This window comes from Pagrus major, chromosome 3 (genome assembly GCF_040436345.1).
Source record: "Pagrus major chromosome 3, Pma_NU_1.0".
NCBI lineage: Eukaryota > Metazoa > Chordata > Actinopteri > Spariformes > Sparidae > Pagrus > Pagrus major.
Window position 1 is genome coordinate 321,153 of NC_133217.1, and position 27,040 is coordinate 348,192.

The 27,040-nt window shown below is 42.8% G+C and overlaps 4 protein-coding genes and 1 pseudogene across 5 annotated transcripts; all 5 read right to left on the minus strand.

The window, feature by feature from the left end:
• Positions 1-22: 22 nt before the first annotated feature.
• On the minus strand, positions 23-3,621 carry LOC140993553 (uncharacterized). Its single transcript, XM_073463041.1, has one exon. The coding sequence runs from the start codon at positions 3,562-3,564 to the stop codon at positions 544-546; it is 3,021 nt and encodes a 1,006-aa protein (XP_073319142.1). The 5' UTR covers positions 3,565-3,621; the 3' UTR covers positions 23-543.
• Positions 3,622-7,541: 3,920 nt separating this feature from the next.
• Positions 7,542-11,768, minus strand: LOC140993562 (uncharacterized). 2 transcript variants are annotated; one of them, XM_073463049.1, is made up of 3 exons: positions 11,343-11,768; positions 9,969-10,025; positions 7,542-8,827 (listed from the first exon to the last, which is right to left on the minus strand). In XM_073463049.1, the coding sequence occupies exons 1-3, from the start codon at positions 11,512-11,514 to the stop codon at positions 7,695-7,697; spliced, it is 1,362 nt and encodes a 453-aa protein (XP_073319150.1). In that variant the 5' UTR covers positions 11,515-11,768; the 3' UTR covers positions 7,542-7,694. The 2 variants fall into 2 exon arrangements, with proteins under 2 accessions (XP_073319150.1, XP_073319151.1); XM_073463050.1 differs by lacking the exon at positions 9,969-10,025.
• Positions 11,769-12,710: 942 nt separating this feature from the next.
• On the minus strand, positions 12,711-14,150 carry LOC140994080 (uncharacterized; annotated as a pseudogene).
• A 2,924-nt stretch (positions 14,151-17,074) lies between these two features.
• Positions 17,075-18,189, minus strand: LOC140993580 (uncharacterized). The gene has a single exon (XM_073463073.1). It carries the CDS (start codon positions 18,131-18,133, stop codon positions 17,516-17,518), a length of 618 nt encoding a protein of 205 aa, XP_073319174.1. The 5' UTR covers positions 18,134-18,189; the 3' UTR covers positions 17,075-17,515.
• Positions 18,190-18,225: 36 nt separating this feature from the next.
• On the minus strand, positions 18,226-26,744 carry LOC140994081 (uncharacterized). Its single transcript, XM_073463659.1, has 3 exons — positions 26,194-26,744; positions 18,426-18,885; positions 18,226-18,319 (listed from the first exon to the last, which is right to left on the minus strand). Exons 1-3 carry the CDS (start codon positions 26,321-26,323, stop codon positions 18,226-18,228), a joined length of 684 nt encoding a protein of 227 aa, XP_073319760.1. The 5' UTR covers positions 26,324-26,744.
• Positions 26,745-27,040: the final 296 nt, after the last annotated feature.

The window sequence follows — 27,040 nt, forward strand, 5'->3', positions numbered from 1 at the left end:
TTCAGCCTCTGGTGGTCAAAATGAGTATTACAAAAACAAACACTTAAAAATTCTCCTGTCAAAATAAAACAAAATTCACTCAGGTCCTCACAAGAGGAGGGAACATTTCTCCTGTATTCATTTATTTATTTATGAGCTCACACACATTTATATGCTTCACACACTCACTGAAAAAATTACATCAATTAAAAATATTAAATAAAATAATAAATACAACCTTTTTCACCAGTTCTTAAGTCATAAACAGACAAGAGGAAAGAATTTAGATCAGACTTAGAAAATGGATCACCAGAATAAAAAATCCTTGCTCGACCCTCAGGGCTTCTGTGAGTAAAACTTTATAAACTCTGTCAAACCTTCTTAGGAATTAAGCAAATGTTCTACATGAACTTCTTTCTGTCTTTGTGTAAAAAACATCGTGTCTGTTTATCTCAGTGACGGACGGGTTGATTTCAAACCAGAGCAGGAAAGTGAGATCTGATCACAGGTGGTAACTCAGACGCTGAGTGACGGTTTAAAGCTGCCCGCTTGTGATCGGATCACTCAACAGATGTTAACAGAGTCTGAATTCCCTCCATGAGGCTGTGAGGACTCACCACCATCACATTTGTGTCTTTTGAGCTGATAATGCCAAATAAATCTTTTGTCACAAGCGCTGCAGCTGAATCTTTTCTCCCCGGTGTGCGTCACCATGTGTTCCTTCAGACCTCCTCCTTGTGTGAAACTTTTCCTACAAACCGGGCAAGTAAATGGTTTTTCTCCCGTGTGAGTCCTCACGTGTCTCGTCAGATTGTATTTTCGGCCGAATCTTTCACCACATTCGGAGCAGCTGAATGTTTTCTCATCAGCTTTACGTCTCAAATCACCTTTATTCTTCTTCTGAGAGGTTGAACCTGTTTGATCCCCATTTTTATCCTTGTTGTCCCTCCAGTCGCCACTGTCATCGCTCTCAGGTTCAGAAAAGTCTCCAGTGTTTTTATTATCACTATCAGGATGTAAATGTTGATCAGGATCTGAGTTCCTGGCTGGTTCTGGTCCTCCACAGTCCTGTCCATCAGCTTCTGTCTTCATCTGTTCAGTTTGTCTGTGGTGAAGCTGTGAGGACTGAGATTTCTCTTCATCATCTTCACTCTTCACAGTATCAGGAGTGAATGTGAACTTGATGATATCAGCCTCCTCTCCCCTTTGAAGCTGCTCTCCCTCTTGATTGGTCGAGAGTTGGTTAAGCTGTGAGGTCTCATCACCACACGTGTGTCGTTTGAACTGATACAACCAGGTGAATCTCTTGTCACAAACGCTGCAGCTGTATGGTTTCTCCCCCGTGTGGGTCATCGAGTGTCTTCGTAAATCTCTCGACCGAAAGAAACGTTTGTTACAATGAGAACAGCTGTACGGTCTTTCTCCTGAATGGCCTTTCAGATGGAACTGCAGATGTTCCTTCTGCCCAAAGCTTTTACCACAAACTGAACAACCGAATGGTTTCTCTCCTGTGTGAGTTCTCATGTGCGACTTCAAATATTTACTCTGTGTGAAACTTTTATTACAGACTGAACAGCTGTAAGGTTTTTCTCCTGTGTGGGTTCTCATGTGTAGGACCAGGTGTTCCTTTCGGTTGTAGCTTTTACCACATTCAGAGCAGCTTACTGACTTCCTTATTCTAAATGATTTGTCCATAGTGTGAATTTTCATGTGTCTCATAACAGATCCTCTGTATCTGAAACTTTTCTCACAGACTGAACAGCTGTAGGGTTTCTCTCCCGTGTGGCACGTCATGTGACGGATTAAGTTTGTTTTACGAGAAAGTCCGGCGCCACAGACTGGGCACTTGAATGGTTTGGCTCCACATTCAGAGCAGCCAACTGGTTTCTCTTCAGTATTACATTCTATATCGTTTACAAGGACATTTTCTTTGTGAGAGTTTGAACACGTGTGAGGCTTTCTGGTTTCTTTCCGATCACCGATGTGATCAGTCTCGGGTTCAGAAGGGTGTTCAGCGTCACCATCTGGTTCTGGTCTTCCACAGTCCTCTCCATCAGCTTCTTTTTTCATAAGTTCAGTTTGTCTTTCATGAAGCCGTGACGACTGAAGTTCCTCTTCTTCTTCTTTGCTCTTCAAAGGAACAGCAGTAAACGTTCCTTCGAGCCGTTCTCCCTCCTGATTGGTTGAGAGGTCGTGAAGCTGCGAGGACTCGTCACACTTGTGTCTTTTGAGTTGAGTCGGCCAAGTGAATCTTTTGTTACAGATGTTGCAGCTGAATGGTTTCTCCCCCGTGTGGGTCCTGATGTGTAACCTTAAATGTGCAGAGAGTGAAAAGCATTTCTTACAGAGTGGGCAGCTGTACGGTTTCTCTCCTGTGTGAGTTTTCAGGTGCGTGTCCAGACCTGCCTTCCTGGTAAACTTTTTACTACAGACTGAGCAGCTGAACGGTTTCTCTCCTGTGTGATTTCTCATGTTTGGCTTTGATTTCTGGTTATATCCTTTCCCACATTCAGAGCAGCTGGATGGTTTGTTGTCAGCATCACATCCTGCTTCACTTACAGGGACTTTGTTCATTTTCAGACAGTTAAAACCTGTTTGAGGTTCTTTGGTCTCCTTCCAATCATCATCATTGTCATCGCTGCCAGCTTCAGAGGAGTCTTCAGTTTTGTCATCACTATCAGGATGTAAATGTCTATCTGAACCCGGGTTCCTGTCTGGTTCTGGTCCTCCACAGTCCTCTCCATCAGCTTCTGTCTCTATCTGTTCAGTTTGTCTTTGATGAAGCTGTGAGGACTGAGGTTTCTCCTCATCATCTTCTTCACTCTTCACAGTGACAGGAGTGAATGTGAACTTGATGATCTCGGCCTCGTCCAGCCCTGGAAGCTGCTCTCCCTCCTGACTGGTCCAGAGTTCATGAGGCTGCGAGGACTCACCACCACACTTGTGTCTTTTGAGCTGAAACTGCCACGTGAATCTTCTGTCACAAACGCTGCAGCTGAATCTTTTCTCCCCGGTGTGTTTCGCCATGTGTTCCTTCAGACCTCCTCCTTGTGTGAAACTTTTCCTACAAACCGGGCAAGTAAATGGTTTTTCACCTGTGTGAGTCCTCATGTGTCTCGTCAGATTGTATTTTCGGCCGAATCTTTCACCACATTCGGAGCAGCTGAATGTTTTCTCATCAGTTTTACAGCTTAAATCAACTTTATTCTTCTTCTTAGAGTTTGAACCTGTTTGAGGTTCACGCTTGTCCTTCCAGTCATCACTGTCATCAGTCTCAGGTTCAGAGAAGTCGTCAGTCTTGTTATTATCAGTATCAGGTCGTAAATGTCTATCTGGATCTGAGTCCCAGGCTGGTTCTGGTCCTCCACAGTCCTCTCCATCAGCTTCTGTTTTCATCTGTTCAGTTTGTCTTTGATGAAGCTGTGACGACTGAGGTTTCTCTTCATCTTCTTCACTCTTCACAGTGAATGTGAACTCTGTGATATCAGCCTCCTCCGGCCCTCGGAGCTGCTCTCCCTCCTGACTGGTCCACAGCTCCTCCTCCTCCTCTTTAATGTGTGGGGGCTCTGGTTCCTCCCGGTCCATAGTGATGCTCCGGAGTAACCTTTTCTTTACTCACCAACAGCTACTGGACGTCTGCAGGAAGCACTGAAATTCAAACACATTGGGGAAAGCTGTGATTTCATGTTAACTGGCAGTGTCACAGTGTGAAAGGCTCAGGTTTAAACATGCACTGCACCGAAAAATACACTGAGAGCTCAAGCTGTAAAAGATTAACAGTCATTGTTGTTCATGTTCGTGATTGTTTCTGACACCTGACCAACCGATCTCTGAGCTCTCCTCCCGTCATTAAGAGGTTTCGGATCAGAGCAGAATCTGACCTGAGTCCAGGTGTTTACTCCTCCAGAAGCTTCGTCTCTGCACCCAGTTTGAACTGAGTGTGTTTCACGATGAGTTAACGAGGCGATTAACCTCATCTTAGTTCAGTCAAAGAGAGAAACTTGAATTCAGACGGTGTACGTTTGTATTTTTCTGTTTATAAGGAAAATAGGTGTCAAAATATTTCCTTTCTTGACGTTTTGTGAGTTTATTTTGTTGACTTACTGGATTTAGTGGCGACATCACTGCTGTTACATCTTCCAGACTATCACAGGACGGGACGGGTCACTTTTTAAACAAAAATTCTAGACATATCTGACAAATTGCCCCTTTAATGCTATTATTGTTATTACTATTCTTAATATTAGGGATGCGTTATAATTATCGGCCCGATAACAGGAAATTTTGTGTATTTATGTTTCCAATTATCAAATTATAGCCAATAATTCCCCCAATACAGTCGGTGGCGCTGCACCACTTTAAAGTTGGTTTGCTAGACGACACAAACAGCTGAGCCGAAGTCCTTCCTGCTTATTGATCAGAGCTTTGTCTGTAGTGATGAAGAGACACATGATGTACTGATCCAGTTGAACTGGGTCATGAGTCACATGCTGTTTGTCAGTTTATTGTATTAAAGTCAAACCTCATGTAGTTTTGTGTTGAAGCGCTCAGTGAACTACATCGTCTCATCAGCACCAGAACCAGCACCAACATGGAGCCGACTGGGCTCAGAACAGCTCGTAAACAAGATGAACACAATAAATCTGCTCATATTGACAACTGCAGTTCTGGTTCTGGTTCAGTTCTGTGAGCTGCTGATATACAGGAGCAGCTCTACAGTGTTTCAGTCAGGAGACGACGTCACTAACGACTCCGTCGTCTTTATAATGACGTCACAGTCTGATGACAGACTGACAAACATCACCTGTGTCTCTGCATCACTACAGCTCTGATCAATAAGGTCCATGAGAGGAACAGGAAGGGGCGGGGCCTCGGATCTCTATGACGTAACAGCCAGTAAACACTGTGACAGGTTGTTTACTCTGACAGCTGATCGTTGGGTGAAAATGACGTCACAGACAGCAGACACACCGAACCGCGTCAGCGCCGTTAAGTTACCGTAAAGTTGGGAACACAGACGCCCTCCTGTTGTACCGGCGGCTGCTGTGACGTCAGTATAAACACCACAGAAGAAGAAGTAAACGGAACCAACCTGCTCTGTGTAACCGGACCTGAGGCTTGAAAACAGCGTCCAGTAGTTTCCGGTGTCGACACAGCTCCTCCTCGTACTCTGCTGTCGCCCTGTTGACAGCTAGCATGCTAAGCTAACTCGCGTAGCTTTGCGAGCTACCGGGAGATGAGTCCGGTGAAACGGAACAAAGTCCATTCACACACGTTGATCAGAACACAGAGGTTCTGATGGAGCAGCGCTGTTCGGCTCACACACACTCTGAACACAGCGACGGAGATCTGCGTCTGCAGGACGCCATCTTGGTTAACAGTGTCAAGTTAGCGGCAGTAAAGAATATTTAACATCCGGGGCAGATTAGTCGCTAAACTTCAAAATAAAAGTCCAAATGTCAAAATTACAGGCTGACTCAAACACATGAAGGAAGATAAAGACAAGGCAAGTTACTTTCAAAATATTACATATTACTAGTTACCTTCATTTTAAAGTAATAAATTACTTACCACTCTACTTTTTAGTAACTTTTAACAAAATGCCCAAATAACCTTTATAGGACAGTTAAATAGCTGAGATCTGTTTAAATACAGTAAATGATGGTCTTGGACTCAGAGATGAGCAGGCAGAGGATCACAGTCTGATATTTTATGAGACAGGAATAAATATTTTTAATTGTAGGCTCAGTCGTATGAAACACAACAGACCTACAGCTTCTATAATGTCGCCTGTAATGACACGACAAGACAAACATCTCTTCTTCTCTGCCTGTTTGTTACGTAACGTGACATAACTGTAGTAATATATTACTGAAATATTATCAGTAACGTGTTATATTACTCCATTCCTGCTAAAAGAAATATATTATAGTAATGCTGGTGATAAATGTGCTGTAAATGAAATCTATTGAGACACAAGCAGTGTTGCCAGATATGAAATGTTAAGCTTTCAAACAAAAGACTTCAAATTATTAATTTTATTATTTTTGGGAAATTTATCTTGTGTGAATTATAACCACGAGAACAAATTGGCATAAATGTGCAACACAAGTAAGCTGATGTATCTGTTACAGCTCGACTGTCACCCTCGTGCTCAGATTCTGCATGACGACACTCAAGGCCACACAATAAATACCTGGGCGAACTCGAGACGGACGGCCGAGCTCCTGAATCATGTTAATCATCGTCGTCTACACCGATCATGATTGATGTGAAAGAGGATCTGTCTAGGATCCATATTTTACATATTTTGGGTGAGAAAATGGCCAAATTATCGTACATTATGGTACTTTTATCATTATTGATCGTACACTGTAGAGAAGGCAAAATCGTCGCACTAATACATTTATTATCGTCCATCTGGCAACACAAATGTTACTGCATCTTAGAGCCTCATTTTAGTTACAGCACCTTGTTCTGATGAGCAGCAGGGGGTAAAAAAGGTGGAAGGTTCCTTCTTGAGATGCAGTGGGTCAGTTTGGGTCAGATACCGGATGATGTTGGCAGAGTTACTGGTATTGTTTATCTGCAGACAAATCTAAAGGTGAAGATAACGTTATTTTAAGTTCCTCTCCTGACAATGATCGAACCTCTACAAACACATTTCTGTTCATCTCGGTTGTTACACAATTAGAAACATCTAAAAAATAGATGTAACTGCACACCTGTGCCTTCATGTAGTACACGTGGATCTAAGAGGTTCCTGTCTGTCTCCACCCACTCCTCCACCTGCTCCACCTGTAGCTTCTGTATGCTACATGATAACTGCAGGATAATGAGCCCAAACACATCTGAACGCTTTGACAGAACCAAAGAACAAGCAGTCCTGAATGTCATGGACTTTTTTAATATCAGAAATGTGCTCATTGAATACATTTATTACTTTAAAGTCATGTCAACACTGTGGAAAATAATGATGAGAAATGAGAGTGGAAGTTCATCACAGCCAATCAGAGACTTTCATCAGCATGATGGAGTAAACTCAGCTCGACCTGGCGGCGCCTGCAGCGTCTGACTTCTACCTGAGCTTCTTTGTTGACCCGCAAGATTTCTTGCAGTCGCAGTCTCGTGAATCATCACAGTCTACTGTCATACGTTATTATTATATTACGTTTGTGAGGTGAAGTCTGCCTGATAATGTAGGTTAATTATTAATGTGATGTCAATCGTTCTGAGTCCGACGGGCGGCAGCATCAGGCGTCTCAACAAAGAATATTTATGGAGGAACAGTCGGTGTAACACGAGGCTCGACGATCAAATACATTTACATACAACCACTGATCCCGTCACTTTGTGTTAAAGTGGAGACATCAGCTCAGATAGAAAACATTTTGAAAACTTAAGTTTTCAGGCAGTGTAATGAGGCTCATGTGATGCCAGAGGACTTTATTACAGCAGGAAAACTATAAAACGCTGCATTAAAATTCATTTAATCTCATTTATTAGTCAGCAATTGTTGGTCAAGTTCTTTTCAACACATTTTTAAGTAATCAGGCTTCATGTCCACATTTTTTATCACTTTATTGGTACAGGTGTAACTTCTGACCCTGGACTCCAACATTTATGAATATGATGATGAAGGTTTTGGTCTCTGAACCATAATTCGAAATTCAACTTCCTTCAGCTTCCTTCACGTTGGTGCAGCTGGATAAACTTCAGCTCCTGTCTGGTTCTGGTCCTCCACAGTCCTCTCCATCACCTCCTGTCTCCATCTGATCAGTCTGTCTGTGATGAAGCTGTGAGGACTCTGGTTTCTCTTCATCATCCTCATCATCTTCCTCCTTCTCAGCCACAGGAGCGAAGGTGAACTTTGTGACATCAGCCTCCTCCAGTGCTTGAAGCCGTTCTCCCTCCTGATTGGTCCAGAGCTCGTGAGGCTGTGAGGACTCAACACCACACTTGTGTCTCTTGAGTTGAGCCGACCAGGTGAATCTTTTGTCACATGCTCTGCAGATGTAGGGTTTCTCCCCCGTGTGCGCCCTCATGTGTAACTGTAAATATCGATACCACGAGAAACATTTATTACAAACCGGACAGCTGAAGGGTTTCTCCCCGGTGTGAGTTCTCATGTGAGCCTGTAGATACGTGTACCGGGAGAAGCATTTCCCGCAGAGGGAGCAGCTGTGAGGTTTCTCTCCTGTGTGAGTTCTCCAGTGATAATCCAGACCGGCTTTCTGAGTGAACCTCTTGCTGCACAGAGAGCAGCTGAACGGTTTCTCTCCCGTGTGAATTCTCATGTGTATCTTCAGCGCCGCGTTTCCGCAAAATGTTTTCGCACATTCAGAGCAGCTGAACTGTTTCTTCACAGCGAGACATCCTGAGGCACTCACACCAACTTTATTATTTTTCAGAGGTTTTAAACCTGCGTGAGGTCGTCTGGTCTCCTTCCAGTCATCGCTCTCAGGTTCAAAAGAGTCCACAGCTTTGTCATAAGTCTCAGGTTGTGAATGTCTATCTGGATCTGAGGTCCTGTCTGGTTCTGGTCCTCCACAGTCCTCTTCATCAGCTGCTGTTTCCATCTCTTCAGTCTGTCTTTGGTGAAGCTGTGAGGACTGAGGTTTCTCTTCATCATCTTCTTCACTCTTCACAGTGACAGGAGTGAATGTGAACTTGGTAATATCAGCCTCCTCCAGCCCTCCAAGCTGCTCTCCCTCCTGACTGGTCCAGAGTTCCTCCTGTTCCTCTTTAATGTGTGGCAGCTCTGGTGGGTCCTCCTGGTCCAGACTGGAGCTCCTCTCCTGCTGCTCAGGAGGAACCTCTTCTTCACTCTCCAACAGCTGCTGGACGTCTGTGGAGAAAAGAAAAATACATGCAGGCTTCAGAAAAGTGTCATTTCCAACTTGACATTTAATGAAACCACCAAGTAGTCAATCACATGTCGGCCCAGCATCAGCACCAACCTTCAACTGACCCTGAAGTATCTCAAAGATGCTCAATGAATTAACAGGAGAGAAGGAAGATTCATTTGTGTTGGTGTCAGTGAGTTAGCCTCGAGCTACGAGCCTCGAGCCTCGAGCTACGAGCCTCGAGCCTCGAGCTACGACTGGCGCTCCGTTTGTTTCAGTCTTTATTTGTTCACATAATCTTCATTAAAATGTGCTGAACTAGCAGCTCCTGTCTGCAGTGTGTCTGTCACTGGATCACTTTGATACTGAAGAAAACTTCTCAGGCAGGTTCTGCAGATATAAGAAGTGCGTTTTCATGGTTTTTAAGCAGATGTATTCGGTTAGTTGAACTCTACTTTTTAATGAAATTTAACTGAGCTTAACTGAATGAACTGTGTCATGGTGTGATTGTCACCTCCTTATTCCAGCGTAGACAGCAGGAAGAACTGAAAGGTTTTGTGTTTTGAAAGGAGGAGCAGCAAACATCAGTGACTGTTTTCATATGTGACCCAAAGAAATATCTGTTTTTACAGAGATGGATAAACATTTCCTCTCTCAGGAAAACTGCCAGGCCAAAAATAATAACTTCAGAATAGAAAACCCTCCGTCACCTAGCCCTCATACAATTTTTTGCTGGGTGATGTCTGCTGAATGAAGTGGTGTGTCCCCTCAGATCTGCTGGAAGGAAGAAGTTAGCTCACCCCTGTGGTCACCAGTGTAACATCAACGAGTGTCTTGGGTTCATTTAACTGAGCAGGTTTGAGAAGTAGATAATAAACAGGACGTGGAGCAGCAGAGAACTGACACTGAGGTGCGGCGGCTTTTAAATCACGAGGACTCGACGGTAGAGGGCTCAGTAGTCGCCTGGTGTCGACTTCTCATTCATCTAAAATTAATGTGTAATTTCACAAGGTTTTCGACACAAACATTAATTTGTGGCCGCCCGCCACATATCGATTTTTGGGAGCTGCACATGTTCTCTCTCTCTCTCAACGTCCTGTTCCTATTTTTTTTATTTCAGCCCTTCGTATCTCAAACACTCACCAGGTGACGTCAGCAGAGACTGTGAGGCTTCAGGTGGGGCGTCGGGATGAGGCCGACCTGTTGAGACGAGAAAGAGGAAACGTAACATTCATCAATTCAGTTTTACATGTTTTTAATCACTCAGAGTGGTGGTTGGGGTGTTTTGATGAAGGGCTGTACGAGGGACTAAATTTGTCCTCCTGCTGCCGACAGTGAGGACGCTGAGGAAGAGACGCCGCTCGGCGTCTCCAGAGTGAATGTTTGTCCAATATCCAACTTAAAACTAAACTTTTAACAGTTTCACTTTTATTTTGCCTGAAGTCCATTCCAGTGTGAGAAATCCTTCTTTTATCCTCAGCCTCACACAGCCATCAACCCTCGGGCTTGAGAATAAAACACAACCATATTAACTTGATACGATTCTGTGTAGGCTACAAATTTTTACTGTTCGAGGATGTGAGAATCACTGCAGCCCAGAAACACTGATGATGATGAAAGTAAAGAAGACATGATTCATTTCCATGTAAATGTCAAAGCCACAGGGACCAAACAGCTGCAGGTCGGACTAGAGATCGGTACCTCATACAACCCGACATCACAAGACCCAAACTATCACTCAAGTGTCGTCACAAACAAGCTGAGTGATGACGTAACGGTGTGAGACAGTCAGGAAACAGAAATTTAAGTGGAAATAATGTTACATAGAGGACATCAAACAAGGACAATACAAATAAATATGTATGAAACATAAAGTATGTTCAAATTAAAAGAACACAACAGACAGATGGGCACATGTACAGATTAACATAGACATCATTAGTCAGAGGTTTCAGAATTACTCAAATTAATTACATTTTATGTTATTTACTAACTTAAGTGATGTAGTGAGAAAAACTGAGAATTTGGGAAGTGATGTGGAGTAAAGAGAGGATTTAGTGAATATCATGATTAAATTGATCTCGACTGAATTGATACTTTATATATAATATATTTGTGATATTCCAGTGAGAAAACAGGTGAGAGACTGTTTCTACAGATTGTTTACAAAAAGTACAAAACATCTCAACATCTGTGAATGAAGCAACGAGACAGCTGAGAGCACAGCACCTGTACATGTACATACACCTGTACATACACCTGTACATACACCTGTACATGCACCTGTACATGCACCTGTACATGTACATACACCTGTACATGCACCTGTACATGCACCTGTACATGCACCTGTACGTGCACCTGTACGTGCACCTGTACATGTACATGCACCTGTACATGCACCTGTACATGCATCTGTACATGCACCTGTACATGTACATGTACATACACCTGTACATGTACATGTACATACACCTGTACAGAACAGGAGCAGAATCAGAAGTAAACGGAACCAACCTGCTCTGTGTAACTGGACCTGAGGCTTGAAAACAGCGTCCAGTAGTTTCCGCTGTCGACCCAGTTCCTCCTCGTACTCTGCTATCGTCCTTTCAAACAGCTCAAATATCTCTTCAGCAGCCGCAGTCAGTCGCTGCTTCACAAACACTCTCAGCGTTTGGACTTTAGACATTTTTACTGACTCACACGAACTCCGTCACAAACACTGGCTGCTCTCCATCACACACTCGCTCTGTTGTCAGCTAGCATGCTAAGCTAACGTGTGTAGCTTTGTAGGCTACCGGGAGACGAGACCGAGGAGAAACATTCAGAAGAAGAAGGTGAACAGCACAAAGTCCATTCACACACGTTGATCAGAACACAGAGGTTCTGGTGGAGCAGCGCTGTTCGGCTCACACACACTCTGAACACACCGACGGAGATCTGAGTCTGCAGGACGCCATCTTGGTTAACAGTGTCAAGTTAGCGGCAGTAAAGAATATATAACTTCCGGGGCAGATTAGTCGCTGAACTTCAAAATAAAAGTCTGACTCAAACACGTGAAGGAAGATAGACACTTTTTTTAAAGAATGGGAGGAATAAATTAGCTGTAAATGAAATGTATTAAGACACAAGCAGCATTTATTTAGTGTTTATTAGTTTAGTGATATATTTAATATGTTGCTGCTCTGGTTTCTGGTCTGTTCGTTCTTTTCTCTCATAATTGTGTCCTGTGAGTCCGTTCGGGCTGGAAACATTATCTGTGTGACACAATAATAAAATTCATCAAATTAACATCATGCATTCTTCTTCTTCTTCTTTTCTCCCCATTCCAGCCTCCCTCTCTGTCTGTTTATGTCTTTTACGTCTTTGTTTCGTCTCGCTGCGTCTGCCGTGCGTGATGTGCTCTGATAGGTCGACATCAGTCTGGTGATGTTGGGAAGGCGGCGCGCGATGACGCCAAATAACAATAATCCATAATTCACCTCAAATGCATCAAACTAAAGTAACGAGGCTGTTTGAAGCTGTGAGGAGGAGAAAGTTCAGATGTTTGTGTTCAGATGTAGAGAGGGAAAGTCTCAGGTACAGGACAGATACCTGAAACATGTACTGAAGGACAGTAATGAAGTACTTGTACTTTGTTACTTCCCACCTCTGTTTGTATATGTGATGTACGTTCACTGCATTTTGTGTGTACTTTCTTCTGTATGTGAAGCAGTTTGTAACTGAATGTTTTATAAAGTGCTGTACAATTAAACAATAATAATAACAACAATTAAAACATGACGAAACAAATAAAAAACTGAATGATGAAGTACGACTGATTTTGAAGTCTGTATCACAGTTTTGAACAAACTCGCCTTCAGTACTTCAGTTGTGCAGCAGAAATCAGCTCAGAAGCGTCTCTGTGACTTCATTGACTTCTGCCTCTCTCACCAGCACACTTGTGTTTTTAATAAGATCGAGCTGAGTGAATCTTTTATTACAAACGCTGCATCTAAATGTTTTGTCCTGTGTGGACAGCAGAGTGCAGTCTCAGGCTGTGCCTGCGTGTGAATCGTTTACCACAAACTGAACAACTAAACGGTTTCTCCCCTGTGTGGACGGTCGAGTGCCGTCTCAGAAGTTCCTTTTTGGTGAATTTTTCACCACAAACTGAACAATGAAATGGTTTCTCCACCGTGTGAAGAGTCAAGTGTCGTCTCAGACTTTGCTTTAGTGCAAATCTTTCATCACACAGACTGCAGCTGAACGGCTTCTCCCTCGTGTGGATGGTCATGTGTTTTCTCAGATGGCACCTTTCCCGAAATTCTTTCCCACAAACTGAACAAGTGTGTGGTTTCTCCCCTGAATGGACGATCAAGTGTCGTTTCAAAGCTCCATGTTGTGTGAAACTTTTACCACAAACTGAGCAGCTGAATGGTTTCTCTCCTGTGTGGGTTCTCATGTGCGTCACAAGATTTAATTTCCATTGAAAAGTCTTTTCACAAACTGAGCAGCTGAAACTTTTTCCTTCTGAGTGAAGTCTTGTGTGAGTCTTTAGTGAGTCTGCCCGGGTGTAACCTTTACCACACACTGAGCAGCTGAATGGTTTCTCCCCTGTGTGGACTCTCATGTGCGACACAAGCTTAAAGTTCCATTGAAACGCTTTTTGACAAACTGAGCAGCTGAAACTTTTTCCTTCTGAATGAATTTTCATATGATGCCCTAACGAGTCCTTTGAGTGGTATCCTTTACTGCACAGTGAGCAACTAAACGGTTTGACTCCGGTTTGAATCTCATCGTGTTTCTGCAGATGTCCCTTGTGGCCAAAGCTCGCAGCGCATTCAGACGAGCCTGGAGAGTTTCCAGTGTTACATTCTGTATCTCTTACATGTTCTTCATTGTTTAAACCTGACTGAGGTTCTCTGGTTTCCCTCCAGTCACAACTGTCATCAGTCTCAGATTCAGAGGAGTGTGACGTCTTGTCATCATCAGCTGGTTGTGAATGAGTATCTGGATTAATGTTCATGTCTGGTTCCTGTCCTCCACAGTCCTCTCCATCAGCTTCTGTTTTCAAATGCTCTCCATCTCTGACCTCTTCAGGTTTGACTTGGTGAAGCTGTGAGGACTGAGGTTTCTCTTCATCATCTTCTTCACTCTTCACAGTGACAGGAGTGAATGTGAACTTGGTGATATCAGCCTCCTCCAGCCCTCGAAGCTGCTCTCCCTCCTGACTGGTCCAGAGTTCCTCCTGTTCCTCTTTAATGTGGGGCAGCTCTGGTGGGTCCTCCTGGTCCAGACTGGAGCTCCACTCCACCTCTTCTTTAATCGCCAACAGCTGCTGGACGTCTGTGGAGTCATGAAATACATACACAAGTTTTTAGAAAACTTAAAACTACTTTATTTGGAGCTGTTTATAGAATACATGGGCAGTATGAAGACCAGGTCTGACTCAATAAATATAGGATTAACAATTTTCCCTGAAGTCACTAAATCTAGAGACAAAGTCACCACACTGGGCTCAACGGTGTCAGAGAGAATGAGGTAACATTTCCCCGACTGAACATAAAGGAGGAAGCATCCTGTTGGTAGGATCATGGTTTGATGTTTGGGAACTATTAATAGAATAACACAGTGATATTGTGCAGGACAGGTTTATAACAAACGATGCATTTACATTTAACCCAATAAATATTAGCAACGATTAGTCATTTACCCTGATAGGTACGAAATCAAAATTAAAGAGCAAAAAAAATCAATGTAAATGTGTTTTATGCACTCTGTAGGTCTCATGTTCTGAGATCGGCATACTGTATGTCCATGAGTCTCATCACGTCCTCTTGTTTTAGCCTATTAACAGAGTTCAAATGAGACCACCAACAGATCAATCACAAGTCAGCCTACCAATACTGCCACCTCACCTGAACCAGAAGCGCCCCAAATATAGAAAAGATACCAAATGACTTAAGAAGCCAGGAGCAGAATATTATAGCGTGGATGAGGTACCTGTGTTTGCTGTGGAAAAACAGTCTGTGGGAGTTGTGTCCGTGATGTGGACAAAAGGTTTGACATGCTGGGGACAAAACTACTTTATGTACTTTTGAAATCAAAACTCTACCAATCTTTTCCATTGAGTCAACACAGAGTAAGATCACAGAAACAAAGACGATGACTGTATAAATCATCTTTTATTCACTAATCTACTGACAAAAACAGAAAATAAAACACAAAGAACTAAACTACAGAGAAGAGACTGGACAGTGGAAATGTTGTTTCTGACCGGAGCGACCAGGTGAAGATGTGCCTCAGTGTGAGCTCGTTCACGTCACTGCTCCTCTTCTTTACCTCTCATTAACAAAACATTCACTGTCCTAAATTCTTACTAACAAATTAATAAAGTCTGTTATGAGGTTGAAGTTCAAAGATTTGAAGGTGTGTCACTCTGTGCTCCTGAATGATATCAAACAACATATGTGAATTCACAGGATGTCACACAGAGTGAGAGATAAACATGATTCATCCAACTCTAAAATGCTATGAACACTGATCATGTTACAAACATCACTTATATTCATTTATTTGTACATCAGTAAATTTAAAGCACAACATGTGCAACTAAGTGGTTTCTCCAGTGTGGACTGTCGAGTGTCGTTTCAAAACTGCATGTTGTGTGAATCTTTTACCACAAACTGAGCAGCTGAACGGTTTCTCCCCTGTGTGGATCACCATGTGTCTCTCAAGATGTATTTTCCATTTAAAGGATTTTTTACAAACTGAGCAGCTGAACGGTTTTTCTTCTGCATGAAGTCTCTTATGATCTCTTAAAGAGTTCTTCCAGCGGTATCTTTTACCACAGACTGAGCAACCAAATGGTCTCACTCCTGTTTGGATTTCATCGTCTTCCAGCCGATGTTTCCTGTGGCCAGAGGTCGCAGCACATTCAGAAGCGATAATTGATATTGCTCCAGGATTATATTCCACATCTCCTATATGTGCTTTATTGTGTTGCAGAGGGTTTAAACGATGTTTCCTGGTGTCCTCCCAGTCCCAACTGTCATCAGACTCCGGCTCTGAGGAGTGTGATGTCTCGTCATTAGTAACTGGTTGTAAATGTATATCTCTATTTAAGTTCCTGGTTGGTTCTGGTCCTCCACAGTCCTCTCCATCAGCTTCTGTTTTCAAATGCTCTACATCTCTGATCTCTTCAGCTTTGATTTGATGAAGCTGTGAGGACTGAGGTTTCTCTTCATCATCTTCTTCACTCTTCACAGGGACAGGACTGAAGGTGAACTTGGTGATATCAGCCTCCTCCAGCCCTCGAAGCTGCTCTCCCTCCTGACTGGTCCAGAGTTCCTCCTGTTCCTCTTTAATGTGTGGCAGCTCTGGTGGGTCCTCCTGGTCCAGACTGGACCTCCACTCCACCTCTTCTTTAATCACCAACAGCTGCTGGACGTCTGTGGAGTCATGAAATACATACACGAGTTTTTAGAAAAATCATAATGCTTGGATGCTTTTGGTTGCAGATAAATTATAGCTGAATTATTAATATCACTACGGCGTTCAGAAAAGTTATTACACAAAGTACTGTCCATCATTTGACCACAAATATAATTTCATATTCTGCACAAGAACACTAATAAAACCTCTTGTTGATCAGTCGTGGAGTGTCTATAAAACACACATTATCTTAGGAACATAATCAATTATAATTATAGGTAGAGCATTAGTACAATCAGACTTTGCTCAGGAACTGAGAGTAAGATCACAGAAACAAAGACGATGACTGTATAAATCATCTTTTATTCACTAATCTACTGACAAAAACAGAAAACAAAACACAAAGAACTAAACTACAGAGACGACGCTGAACAGTGGAAATGTTGTTTCTGACCGGTGTGACCAGGTGAAGATGTGCCTCAGTGTGAGCGCGTTCACGTCACTGCTCCTCTTCTTTACCTCTCATTAACAAAACATTCACTGTCCCAAATTCTTACTAACAAATTAACAAAGTCTGTTATGAGGTTGAAGTTCAAAGATTTGAAGGTGTGTCTCTGTGCTCCTGAATGATATCAAACATATGTGAATTCACAGGATGTCACACATTAGAGTGAGAGATAAACATGATTAATGCAACTCTAAAATGCTACGAACACTGATCATGTTACAAACATCACTTATATTCATTTATTTGTACATCAGTAAAATTTAAGCACAATAATATTAAACAGATAATAATGATTATCGGTGATTGTTTACAGAACTGTCTCTGGTTTCTCTTCCTGAAGAATGAGAAGGTCCGCAGTCTGAGTTAACAAACAGGCACACACGAGTATTTAAACAGATGCTGGCACCCTGGTGGTGAGAGGGTGCCGTGGTTCTGTTCCTTTGTTCTTTAAGTTCACACTTCCTTGTAAGTCCTGGGCCATGCACGAACATCTGACTCTCCAGGTTTCTCTCCGTCCTGTGTCGCACCTTTCTTGGCATTGTTTGATGTCACTAGAAAAGTGTTTGTTGAGCTGCTTTGTGACTTTCAGAGAGCGTTCTGAAGACGACCAAGCTGGGGATGAATTTCCTCAGGTCAGTTTCTGCACATCCCCCTTTTGCAACAGCGCAGTCGTCCAGATCATCAGAGCAAGTTAGGGAAATGTTGTATTGTGACAATCTTCTTTATGTGGGGCGGTAGTTGTTTTATTTGCTCACAAGTACTGCAACTAAATGGTTTCTGCCGTGTGGACAGTTGAGTGTCGTCTCAGGTTGTACTTTAAAGCAAATTCTTTACCGCACACTGAACAACTAAATGGTTTCTCCCCTGTGTGGACAGCAGAGTGTCGTCTCAGGCTTTGCGGTAATGTGAATCCTAAACCACAAACTGAACAATTAAATGGTTTCTCCACTGTGTGAAGCGTCGAGTGTCGTCTCAGACTTTGCTTTAGTGCAAACCGTTCATCACAAACACTGCAACTAAACGGCTTGTCCCTCGTGTGGATAGTCACATGTTTTCTCAGAGAACAATTATAGCGAAATTCTTTCCCACAAACTGAGCAGCTGTATGGTTTCTCCCCTGTGTGAACAGTTTCATGTCGTTTCAAAGCTCCATGTTGCGTGAAACTTTTACCACAAACTGAGCAGCTGAATGGTTTCTCCCCTGTGTGGATTCTCATGTGAGTCACAAGATTTAATTTCCATTCAAATGTTTTTTCACAAACTGAGCAGCTGAAACTTTTTCCTTCCGAATGAATTCTCATATGAGTCTGTAAGGAGTCCTTTGAGTGGTATCTTTTACCACAAACTGAGCAGCTGAATGGTTTCTCCCCTGTGTGGATTCTCATGTGCGTAACAAGATTTAATTGCCATTGAAAGGTTTTTTGACAAACTGAGCAGCTGAAGCGTTTTCCTTCTGAATGAAGTCTCACATGATGCCTTAAGGAGTCCTTTGAGTGGTATCTTTTACCACACACTGAGCAACTAAATGGTTTTTCTCCAGCTTGGATTCCTTTGAATTTCTGTAGACGTTCCTTGTGGCCAAAGGTTGCAGCAGATTCAGAGGAGCCAGAAGTTTTTCCAGTATGACGTACCATATCACTTACAGGTACTTCATTATTTTGAGAGTTTAAACCTAACTGAGGTTCACTGGTCTCCTCCCAATCACAACTGTCATCAGTCTCAGATTCAGAGGCGTCTTCATCAGTCTCAGCTTCAGAGGAGTGTGACGTCTCATTGTGAGTAGCTGGTTGTAAATTACTATCGGGATCAAAGTTCCTGGCTGGTTCTGGTCCTCCACAGTCCTCTTCATCAGATTCTGTTTGCCAAAGCTCTACATTCCCAATCTCTTCAGTTTTGATTTGGTGAAGCTGTGAGGACTGAGGTTCATCGTCATCATCTTCTTCACTCTTCACAGTGACAGGAGTGAAGGTGAACTTGATGATATCAGCCTCCTCCAGCCCTCCAAGCTGCTCTCCCTCCTGACTGGTCCAGAGTTCCTCCTGTTCCTCTTTAATGTGGGGCAGCTCTGGTGGGTCCTCCTGGTCCAGACTGGAGCTCCACTCCACCTCTTCTTTAATCACCAACAGCTGCTGAAATTCTGTGGAGAGTGATGAAATACATACACAAATTTTAGAAAACTGTACATTTCCATTGACATTAAAACCACTGATACCAATACTTTCTAAACGTTTGGAGAAACACTTTGTTTATCCAAACGTTAGATAAGTGTGGTGAGACAACTTGCTGAACGGGAAAAAAACAAAACAAACAGTTTAAAACTAGTCTGGATGTCAACATGGCTTTTGTTATTCAGATTGAACTGGAGGTGACCATCAAACACCCTCATCTCTGCTTGGTGTCAGCTGACAGCCAACATCTATGAGTTTGCCAATTTGTCAGAAAAATCTACTGATGGGTGAAGTATTACAGTTTCACTATATCACAGTCATACCCCACTATATGAATAAGGACCAACTGACCCGGGAATTCCACTGGTTGCATGTATGTTGTGGAACAGCTCCGCTACAGTTTTGCTCCTTGCTGCATCATCCGTCAACCCCCACCGGCTCCGTTTTGAGTGCAGTACTGCCCGATAGCTGGAGTTGTGAGGCCGAGGAGTTCCCGCAATAATTACAGAATCATGCACCACCGCAGTTATACATACGTGTTATAAACACAACAACAATAAGTGTTCCCCACCGAAGGATTAGAAGAAGTGCTTGGATTTGTCTCTTTTTGGAGATTTTTGTGCTGGTGTCAACATGGAGTATTTTATTATGAAAATTAACCAGATGTTACGTTGTTGTTTCAGTGTGGCTTCCTGTCAGCTCTGTGCTGAATTTAGCTGAATTGATGCGCCGTGCTCCGGCATCTGGCAGAAATAGAAGCCTTGCGTATCTGCTATGGAAGAGTCCGGACCACCACAGCTGCAAGGGAGTAGATACACAACACAGCAGAGCCAGTTGAGTACACACAAAGACTAGAGTGAAACCTATCAGCTCTGCTGCCGTGGTGAAGTGGAAATGGACCGAACATGAATCTGGTGGCATTAAAGGGTGAGAGAGACCTAATGACCCAGGTGGTGTATGAGTCTCAGATTGGTCCTGTTGGGCTGCAAGCATAGATTTCATGTAGAATTTGGTGTGAGAGAGAAGGTTGTGCAGTAGATAATGCTGCAAATATAGTAATGGCTGTATGAATGCTCCTAATCATAAAGCTGGGGCGCTTCAGGTTGCATGGAAATTATAGCTCATTATCAATATTCCAATGGTGTTAATAAAAGTTATTACACCAACAACTGTTAATCATTCAATCAGCGATATAACTCCATAATCGCCATGATGACATCAATAAAACCTCTTGCTCTTCAGGCAAGAGTGGGTCTATAAAAACACATTATCTTTGGGGGCAATGATTATAATTATAAGTAAAGCATAAGCAGAATCAAAATGCCTCCAGGGACTGAATGTAAGATTACAGAAACAAAGACGACGACTGAATAAACAATCATTTATTCACTTATATACTGACAAAATCAGAAAACAACATGACACAAACTAAACTACAGAGAAAACACTGAACTTTTTACATTCAGTTCAGCTTCTTTATGAATCCTGGGCGATGTCTGAAGATGTAACACTGATGTCACCAATGATATGTGAAGTTCATTATGACTGTCTTTTTCATGTGGGGCGACAGCTTTTCTCAAGTGTTTTCCCAGATGTTCCTTCCTATGATCACAGGCACTGCAACTAAATGGTTTCTCCTGTGTGGACAGTAGAGTGTCGTTTCAGGTTCTGCTTTGCTGCGAATCCTTTACCACAAACTGAACAATGAAATGGTTTCTCCCCTGTGTGGACAGTAGAGTGTCGTCTTAGGCCTTCCTGTAGTGTGAATCCCATTTCACAAACTGGACATTGAAATAGTTTCTTCACTTTGTGAACAGCCATGTGTTGAGTCAAACCTGAACGTTGTGTGAAACTTTTACCACAAGCTGAACAGCTAAATGGTTTCTCCCCAGTGTGGCTTCTCATGTGTGTCACAAGGTCTGATTTCCATTTAAAAGTTCTTTCACAAACTGAGCAGAGCAAACTTTTTCCTTCTGTATGAATTCTCAAATGAGACTGTAAGGAGTCATTTGAGTGGTATGTTTTACCACACACTGAGCAGCTAAATGGTTTCTCCCCTGTGTGGGTCCTCATGTGCGACGCAAGATTTACTTTCCATTGAAAAGTCTTTTTACAAACTGAGCAGCTGAAGCATTTTCCTTCCGAATGAAGTCTCTTATGTTGTCTTAAAGAGTCCTGCGAGTGGTAGCTTTTACCACACAGCGAGCAACTAAATGGTTTCTCCCCTGTGTGGGTTCTCATGTGGTCCTCAGCATGTCTTCCATATTGAAATGTTTTTTGACAAACTGAACAGCTGAAGCGTTTTCCTTCTGAATGAAGTTTCATATGACGACTAAAGGAGTCCTTTGATTGGTATATTTTACCGCACACTGAGCAACTTAAACTTTTTTCTCCAGCTTGGATTCCTTTGAATTTCTTCCGATGTCCCTTGTGGCCAATAGCTGCAGCGCATTCAGAGGAGGCAGGAGATTTTCCAGTATGACGCACCATATCACTTACAGATACTTCATTATTCTGCTGAGAGTTTAAACCTGACTGAGGTTCACTGGTCACCTCCCAATCACAACTGTCATCAGTCTCAGAGGAGTTGTCATCAGTCTCAGGTTCAGAGGAGTGTGACGTCTTGTTGAGAGAAACTGGCTGTGAATGACTATCTGGATCAAAGTTCCTGGTTGGTTCTGGTCCTCCACAGTCCTCTCCATCAGCTTCTGTTTTCAAATGTTCTCCATCTCTGGTCTCTTCAGTCTTGATTTGGTGAAGCTGTGAGAACTGAGGTTTCTCTTCATCATCTTCTTCACTCTTCACAGTGACAGGAGTGAATGTGAACTTGGTGTTATCAGCCTCCTTCAGCCCTCCAAGCTGCTCTCCCTCCTGACTGGTCCAGAGTTCCTCCTGTTCCTCTTTAATGTGGGGCAGCTCTGGTGGGTCCTCCTGGTCCAGACTGGAGCTCCACTCCACCTCTTCTTTAATCGCCATCAGCTGCTGAAATTCTGTGGAGTCATGAAATACATACACAAATTTTAGAAAACTGTACATTTCCATTGACATTAAAACCACTGATACCAATACTTTCTAAACGTTTGGAGAAACGTTGCACATTTTGTTTATTCAAAAGATAGATAAGTGTGGTGAGACAACTTGCTGAACGTAAAAAAACAAAACAAACCGTTTAAACGAGTCTGGATGAGTGGGGAGACGCAGTCAACACGGGTTTTCTGATATTCAGAAAGAACTGGAGATGAAACTGACCCGAAAGTGCCCCAAATATAGGAAAGGGGCAGGACGACTTAAGAGGCAAGCAGCAGACGATTGTTAAGCAACAACTAATTTGATTGGATCACAGAAAGAAAACGTCTTTTGTTGTTCCAATTTTTTGTGAAAAAACAAACGGAACAGTGTTTTTGCAGTTAAGAACCTGATCTCCCTGTTCAGTTTTTGTTTGGAATACACCATATTTCGAAGCATTTAATTTTACTCTTTTTTTTTTTGCCGAGCCCGAGCCTTCAAGTCTTCAACCATTGAGACGGGCATGACTGAAGAGATGTGGACTCGCCATTGTGGTTAATCAATAATAACTCATAAAATGAATACAGGACTGTAGGTTATCAAGCTACACAACTTTTTCAAGTCCCTCATGAGGATTCTCACAATGATCCCATTAATAGAATTCAAGATATCAAACTTATTTTTGAGAGCTTATTATCACGATGTGTGATAAAAATCTTATGTTGTACCATCCATTATTTATATTTTCAACCGCAGGGAGATGAGCACAGCCCTTAACCCCAGATCCCAGCCCCGTTCCAGAGACAAACACCCTCATCTCTGCTTGGTGTCAGCTGACAGGAAACATCTGTGAGTTTGCCAATTTGTCAAAAATCGCTACTGATGGGTGAAGTATTGCAGTTTCACTATATCACAGTCATACCCCACTATATGAACAAGGACCAACTGACCCGGGAATTCCACTGGTTGCATGTACGTTGCGGGACGGCTCTGCTACAGTTTTGCTCCTTGCTGCATCATCCGTCAACCCCCACCGGCTCCATTTTGAGTGCAGTACTGCCCGACAGCTGGAGTTGTGAGGCCGAGGAGTTCCCGCAATAATTACAGAATCATGCACCACCGCAGTTATGTGTATGTTATAAAGACAACAACAATAAGTGTTCCCAACCGAAGGATTAGAAGAAGTGCTTGGATTTGTCTCTTTCTTGAGATTTTTGTGTCGAGTATTTTATTATGAAAATTAACCGGATGTTACGTTGTTGTTTCAGTGTGGCTTCCTGTCGGCTCTGCGCTGAATTTAGCTGAATTGATGCGCCGTGCTCCGGCATCCGGCAGAAATAGAAGCCTTGCGTATCTGCTATGGAAGAGTCCGGACCACCGCAGCTGCAAGGGAGTAGATACACAACACAGCAGAGCCAGTTCAGTACACACACAGACTAGAGTGAAACCTATCAGCTCTGCTGCCGTGGCGAAGTGGAAATGGACTGAACATGAATCTGATGGAATTAAGGGGTGAGAGAGACCTAATGACCCAGGTGGAGTATGAGTCTCAGATTGGTCCTGTTGTGGCTGAAAACATAGAATTTCACGTAGAATTTGGTGTGAGAGAGAAGGTTGTATAGTAGATAATGCTGCAAATATAGTAATTTAGACTGGAGACTCTTCTTGTTGAGAGAAACTGGTTGTGAATGACTATCTGGATCAAAGTTCCTGGTTGGTTCTGGTCCTCCACAGTCCTCTCCATCAGCTTCTGTTTTCAAATGTTCTCCATCTCTGATCTCTTCAGTTTTGATTTGGTGAAGCTGTGAGGACTGAGGTTTCTCTTCGTCATCTTCTTCACTCTTCACAGTGACAGGAGTGAAGGCGAACTTGGTGTTATCAGCCTCCTCCAGCCCTCCAAGCTGCTCTCCCTCCTGACTGGTCCAGAGTTCCTCCTGTTCCTCCTGTTGTTGTTGAGAGAAACTCAGTTGCTGCAGTTACTCTTCAAATGTGTGGTTTTTTTTAAATAAATATGTTGGCTATGATGAGTGAATCCCTCTCTGCCTTCAGCCCCATGTCCACAACGTTTTATTCTGACAGAAAAGTACTGGCAGAGTGCTGGGCAGCGCTGAGATGAAGCACTTGTGTGGCGGGGCAAACGATAGTTGAACACGGATTTTGATTGACATTAGCTTGGCAGCTAACTAAACAGTACATTAACAGAGTATTGCATTAGCAGCCAACAACAAGTTAACAACGTGCAGGATGATAAAAGCACAACACCTAATACCATCTCACACTGCATTATCATGACTGTACAAACAACTGCTTGCACTGTGAAGAATAAGCAATAAACACAAACATGCACGTTCACTTCATCTTGTAAAATCATTGGTGGAATGTAACTGTGTACATTTAAAAACCCTTGTGGATTAGCTGGAAAATGCATCGTCACAAAGCTGAAAAGTTGACGTTTAAGAGAAACGTGGCTCTTACCAGACAGCCAAAATACAAACATATGATGATGCATCACTGCATCAGTATATAAAGAAGTTAACCTACAATCCCAAAACGTCAGTTTTACTACCTTACCAACAGCAGCTTTAATTACATTTTGCTGATAATACTTGAATACTCTGATTTAAGGTTTTGAATACAGGACTTTATGATGGCAGAAAATAAGCTCTGTGACAAACACAGGTTTATGATATGTACACAACACATTTTGTTAATCAAGATAATCTTCACAGATGACACTACTGTGATTTTTTTTAAGTGTAAATGAAATCTCTAGAAGCAAAAGACTAATGTTACTGCACAATTACTATCCAGGTTTTCTATAAACTGATCAATGCACAAGTTGTAAAGTCAGAGTTAGAATAGTGTGTAACTAAAGTGGGCCTGTAAAGACGGACTAGTGAGTAGATGAGTCTCCGTGTTCGCTGTGATGACGTTATTAGTGATTAATAATTACTAACAGTAATTATTCAAATTAATAATCAAAACAATTAATTAAATCAATAAAACAGAGCACCACCCTGGAATCAGGGACCAATAACCAGACCAAAAACAGTTTCAAAAGTAGTGGTTCACTTTAAATGCAAATATTTGCGAAATATTTAAAGTTAAAGTGAAGGAAATTAATCCGAGCACTGACTGTCACAACCAGCTGTTACCACAAATAATAACAGAAAACTGCTCTGTAAAATATATTAGAATATATTAATGTGAGCAAATTGACCAATAATCAATAATACTTCAATCAACAAACATCTATCATTCAACTACAGCCTCTAACTTCTGAAACCGAAACACTAAGACAAACTCAAGCAACAAACAAGCATGTGGTGTTTGTGTGGTGTTTGTGTGTCAGAGACAAAGAGGGAGAGAGCCAAGATGGCTGATCTGATCTCTCGGAAGATGACGTCACGGATTGTTCAAGATGGCAGACGTGGCCACGTCACGCCGAGGGCTGATCAATGGAGGTGACGGCGCGAGGCTTCAGCAATCAATGGCGGACCAGTGTGTGTCGACCTAAAATGTGCCTTTAATCAGTGCGGTTTGGACAGAGCTAGACTCTGATGCATTAAATTTGGTGTAGGTGCTACCACAACACGTGTGTATTGACAATTAGTTTTCAACACGCATGACACTATACCAAAACGTATGTATGTGTGTGTTCGTGTGGGTTAGTAGAGAGAGAGAGGGGGGGGGGGAGAGACAAACCTGGAGGAGGGACTGTGGCAACCAGGCGCCATCTACTGGAGACTATGGTTGGTGCATTTTCCTTTGTTGGTGTGTGGATGCCGAATGTTGGGCTTTGGTCTACATGCAGGCCGCTCTATTGTTAGACCGATGTGGTCGGTCCCAACAGCACCGACTTCTTATTGGCGTTTACCAACAAGTTGACGCCTTAAATGCAGGTAGCTGTGTGGTTTCACGTCAACTAACTTGTTTACGTATATCTGAACTATTTAAACATTGAATACGTTTTCTGCCTTGAGCAAAATGATTAGTTTCATAAATATTATCCAGCAGACAGTAGTAGTGCTGTCGGAGAGCCGCTTGTTGAAGTCAAGCACAGCAAAAAAACACAAACTTGAACAGTTATTTCATCTTATAAAAGACACCAAACATGAGCACATAAATCTGCTGCAAAGACCGGCAGCTGAACCTTTATTTGAGGGAAATCCGAAAGTCTTTTCCCCTAAAATCAGCTGATTGAGCTCGACATGAACACAAACATTCAAAACACTCACTGCAACTCACACCACCATCAGGAGCGCTCATACCTGCTCTGTGTACCCGGACTTCAGGCTCGATGACACCGTCCAGTAGTTTGTGTTGTTCCTCCTTCTCCTCTTCAGCAGCTGCAGCTCGTCGCTTGTTGGCAGCAGCTCTCCGCGTTTGGACTTTAGACATTTTTATAAATCCACAGTAACTTTTCCTCCAGAGACACAAGCAGCTGTGTCGCTCTGATGCGCGCTGTGTCGCTGGATTACGCTCTGTTCGGGTCCGTCTATTTCCGGGTAGCAAGCTAAGCTAACTTCATCAGCTTCGTAGGACACCAGGAGGTCATTCAGATGTAAAAAGGTTCAGAAAACAGCATAGAGTCTCTTCAGCCACGTTAATCTGGACATCCGAACATTTTGGGTCCGAGAAAAATCTACTTTAGTCTCTATCGAAGCTGCTCTGACTAACACTACGTAGCCGAGTCCCGTCTCCGTCTAATTCCTGTTAGCATGCTGCGCTAACTTCCTCTTCCCAACAGGAAATGAGTCCGGAGTGAAACTTGATGGAAATATAATAAAACCCACTTGAACACGTTTATCCACGAGCTCTGGCGGTTCACTCCGCTCCGGTGTTATGCGGTCAACGCGTGTAGTGACACATGGCGAGGAAAACATAACTTGTTCGCCATTAGAGTTAGAGGGGGAATCACTTCCGGTATCTCTTCTTCTTCTTCGGGCTTTATGGCGGGTTACAACCGATCTTTGAGATGCACAGCGCCGCCTGCTGTACCGGAGTACGTAGTGTACAACTCTGTCCCTGGAATACTCAACATCATGAAGTTAATAAGTCTTTAAATCTGGTTATTAATAATAAAGAAAAGGTAAACAAACAAAATACAACAAAAGG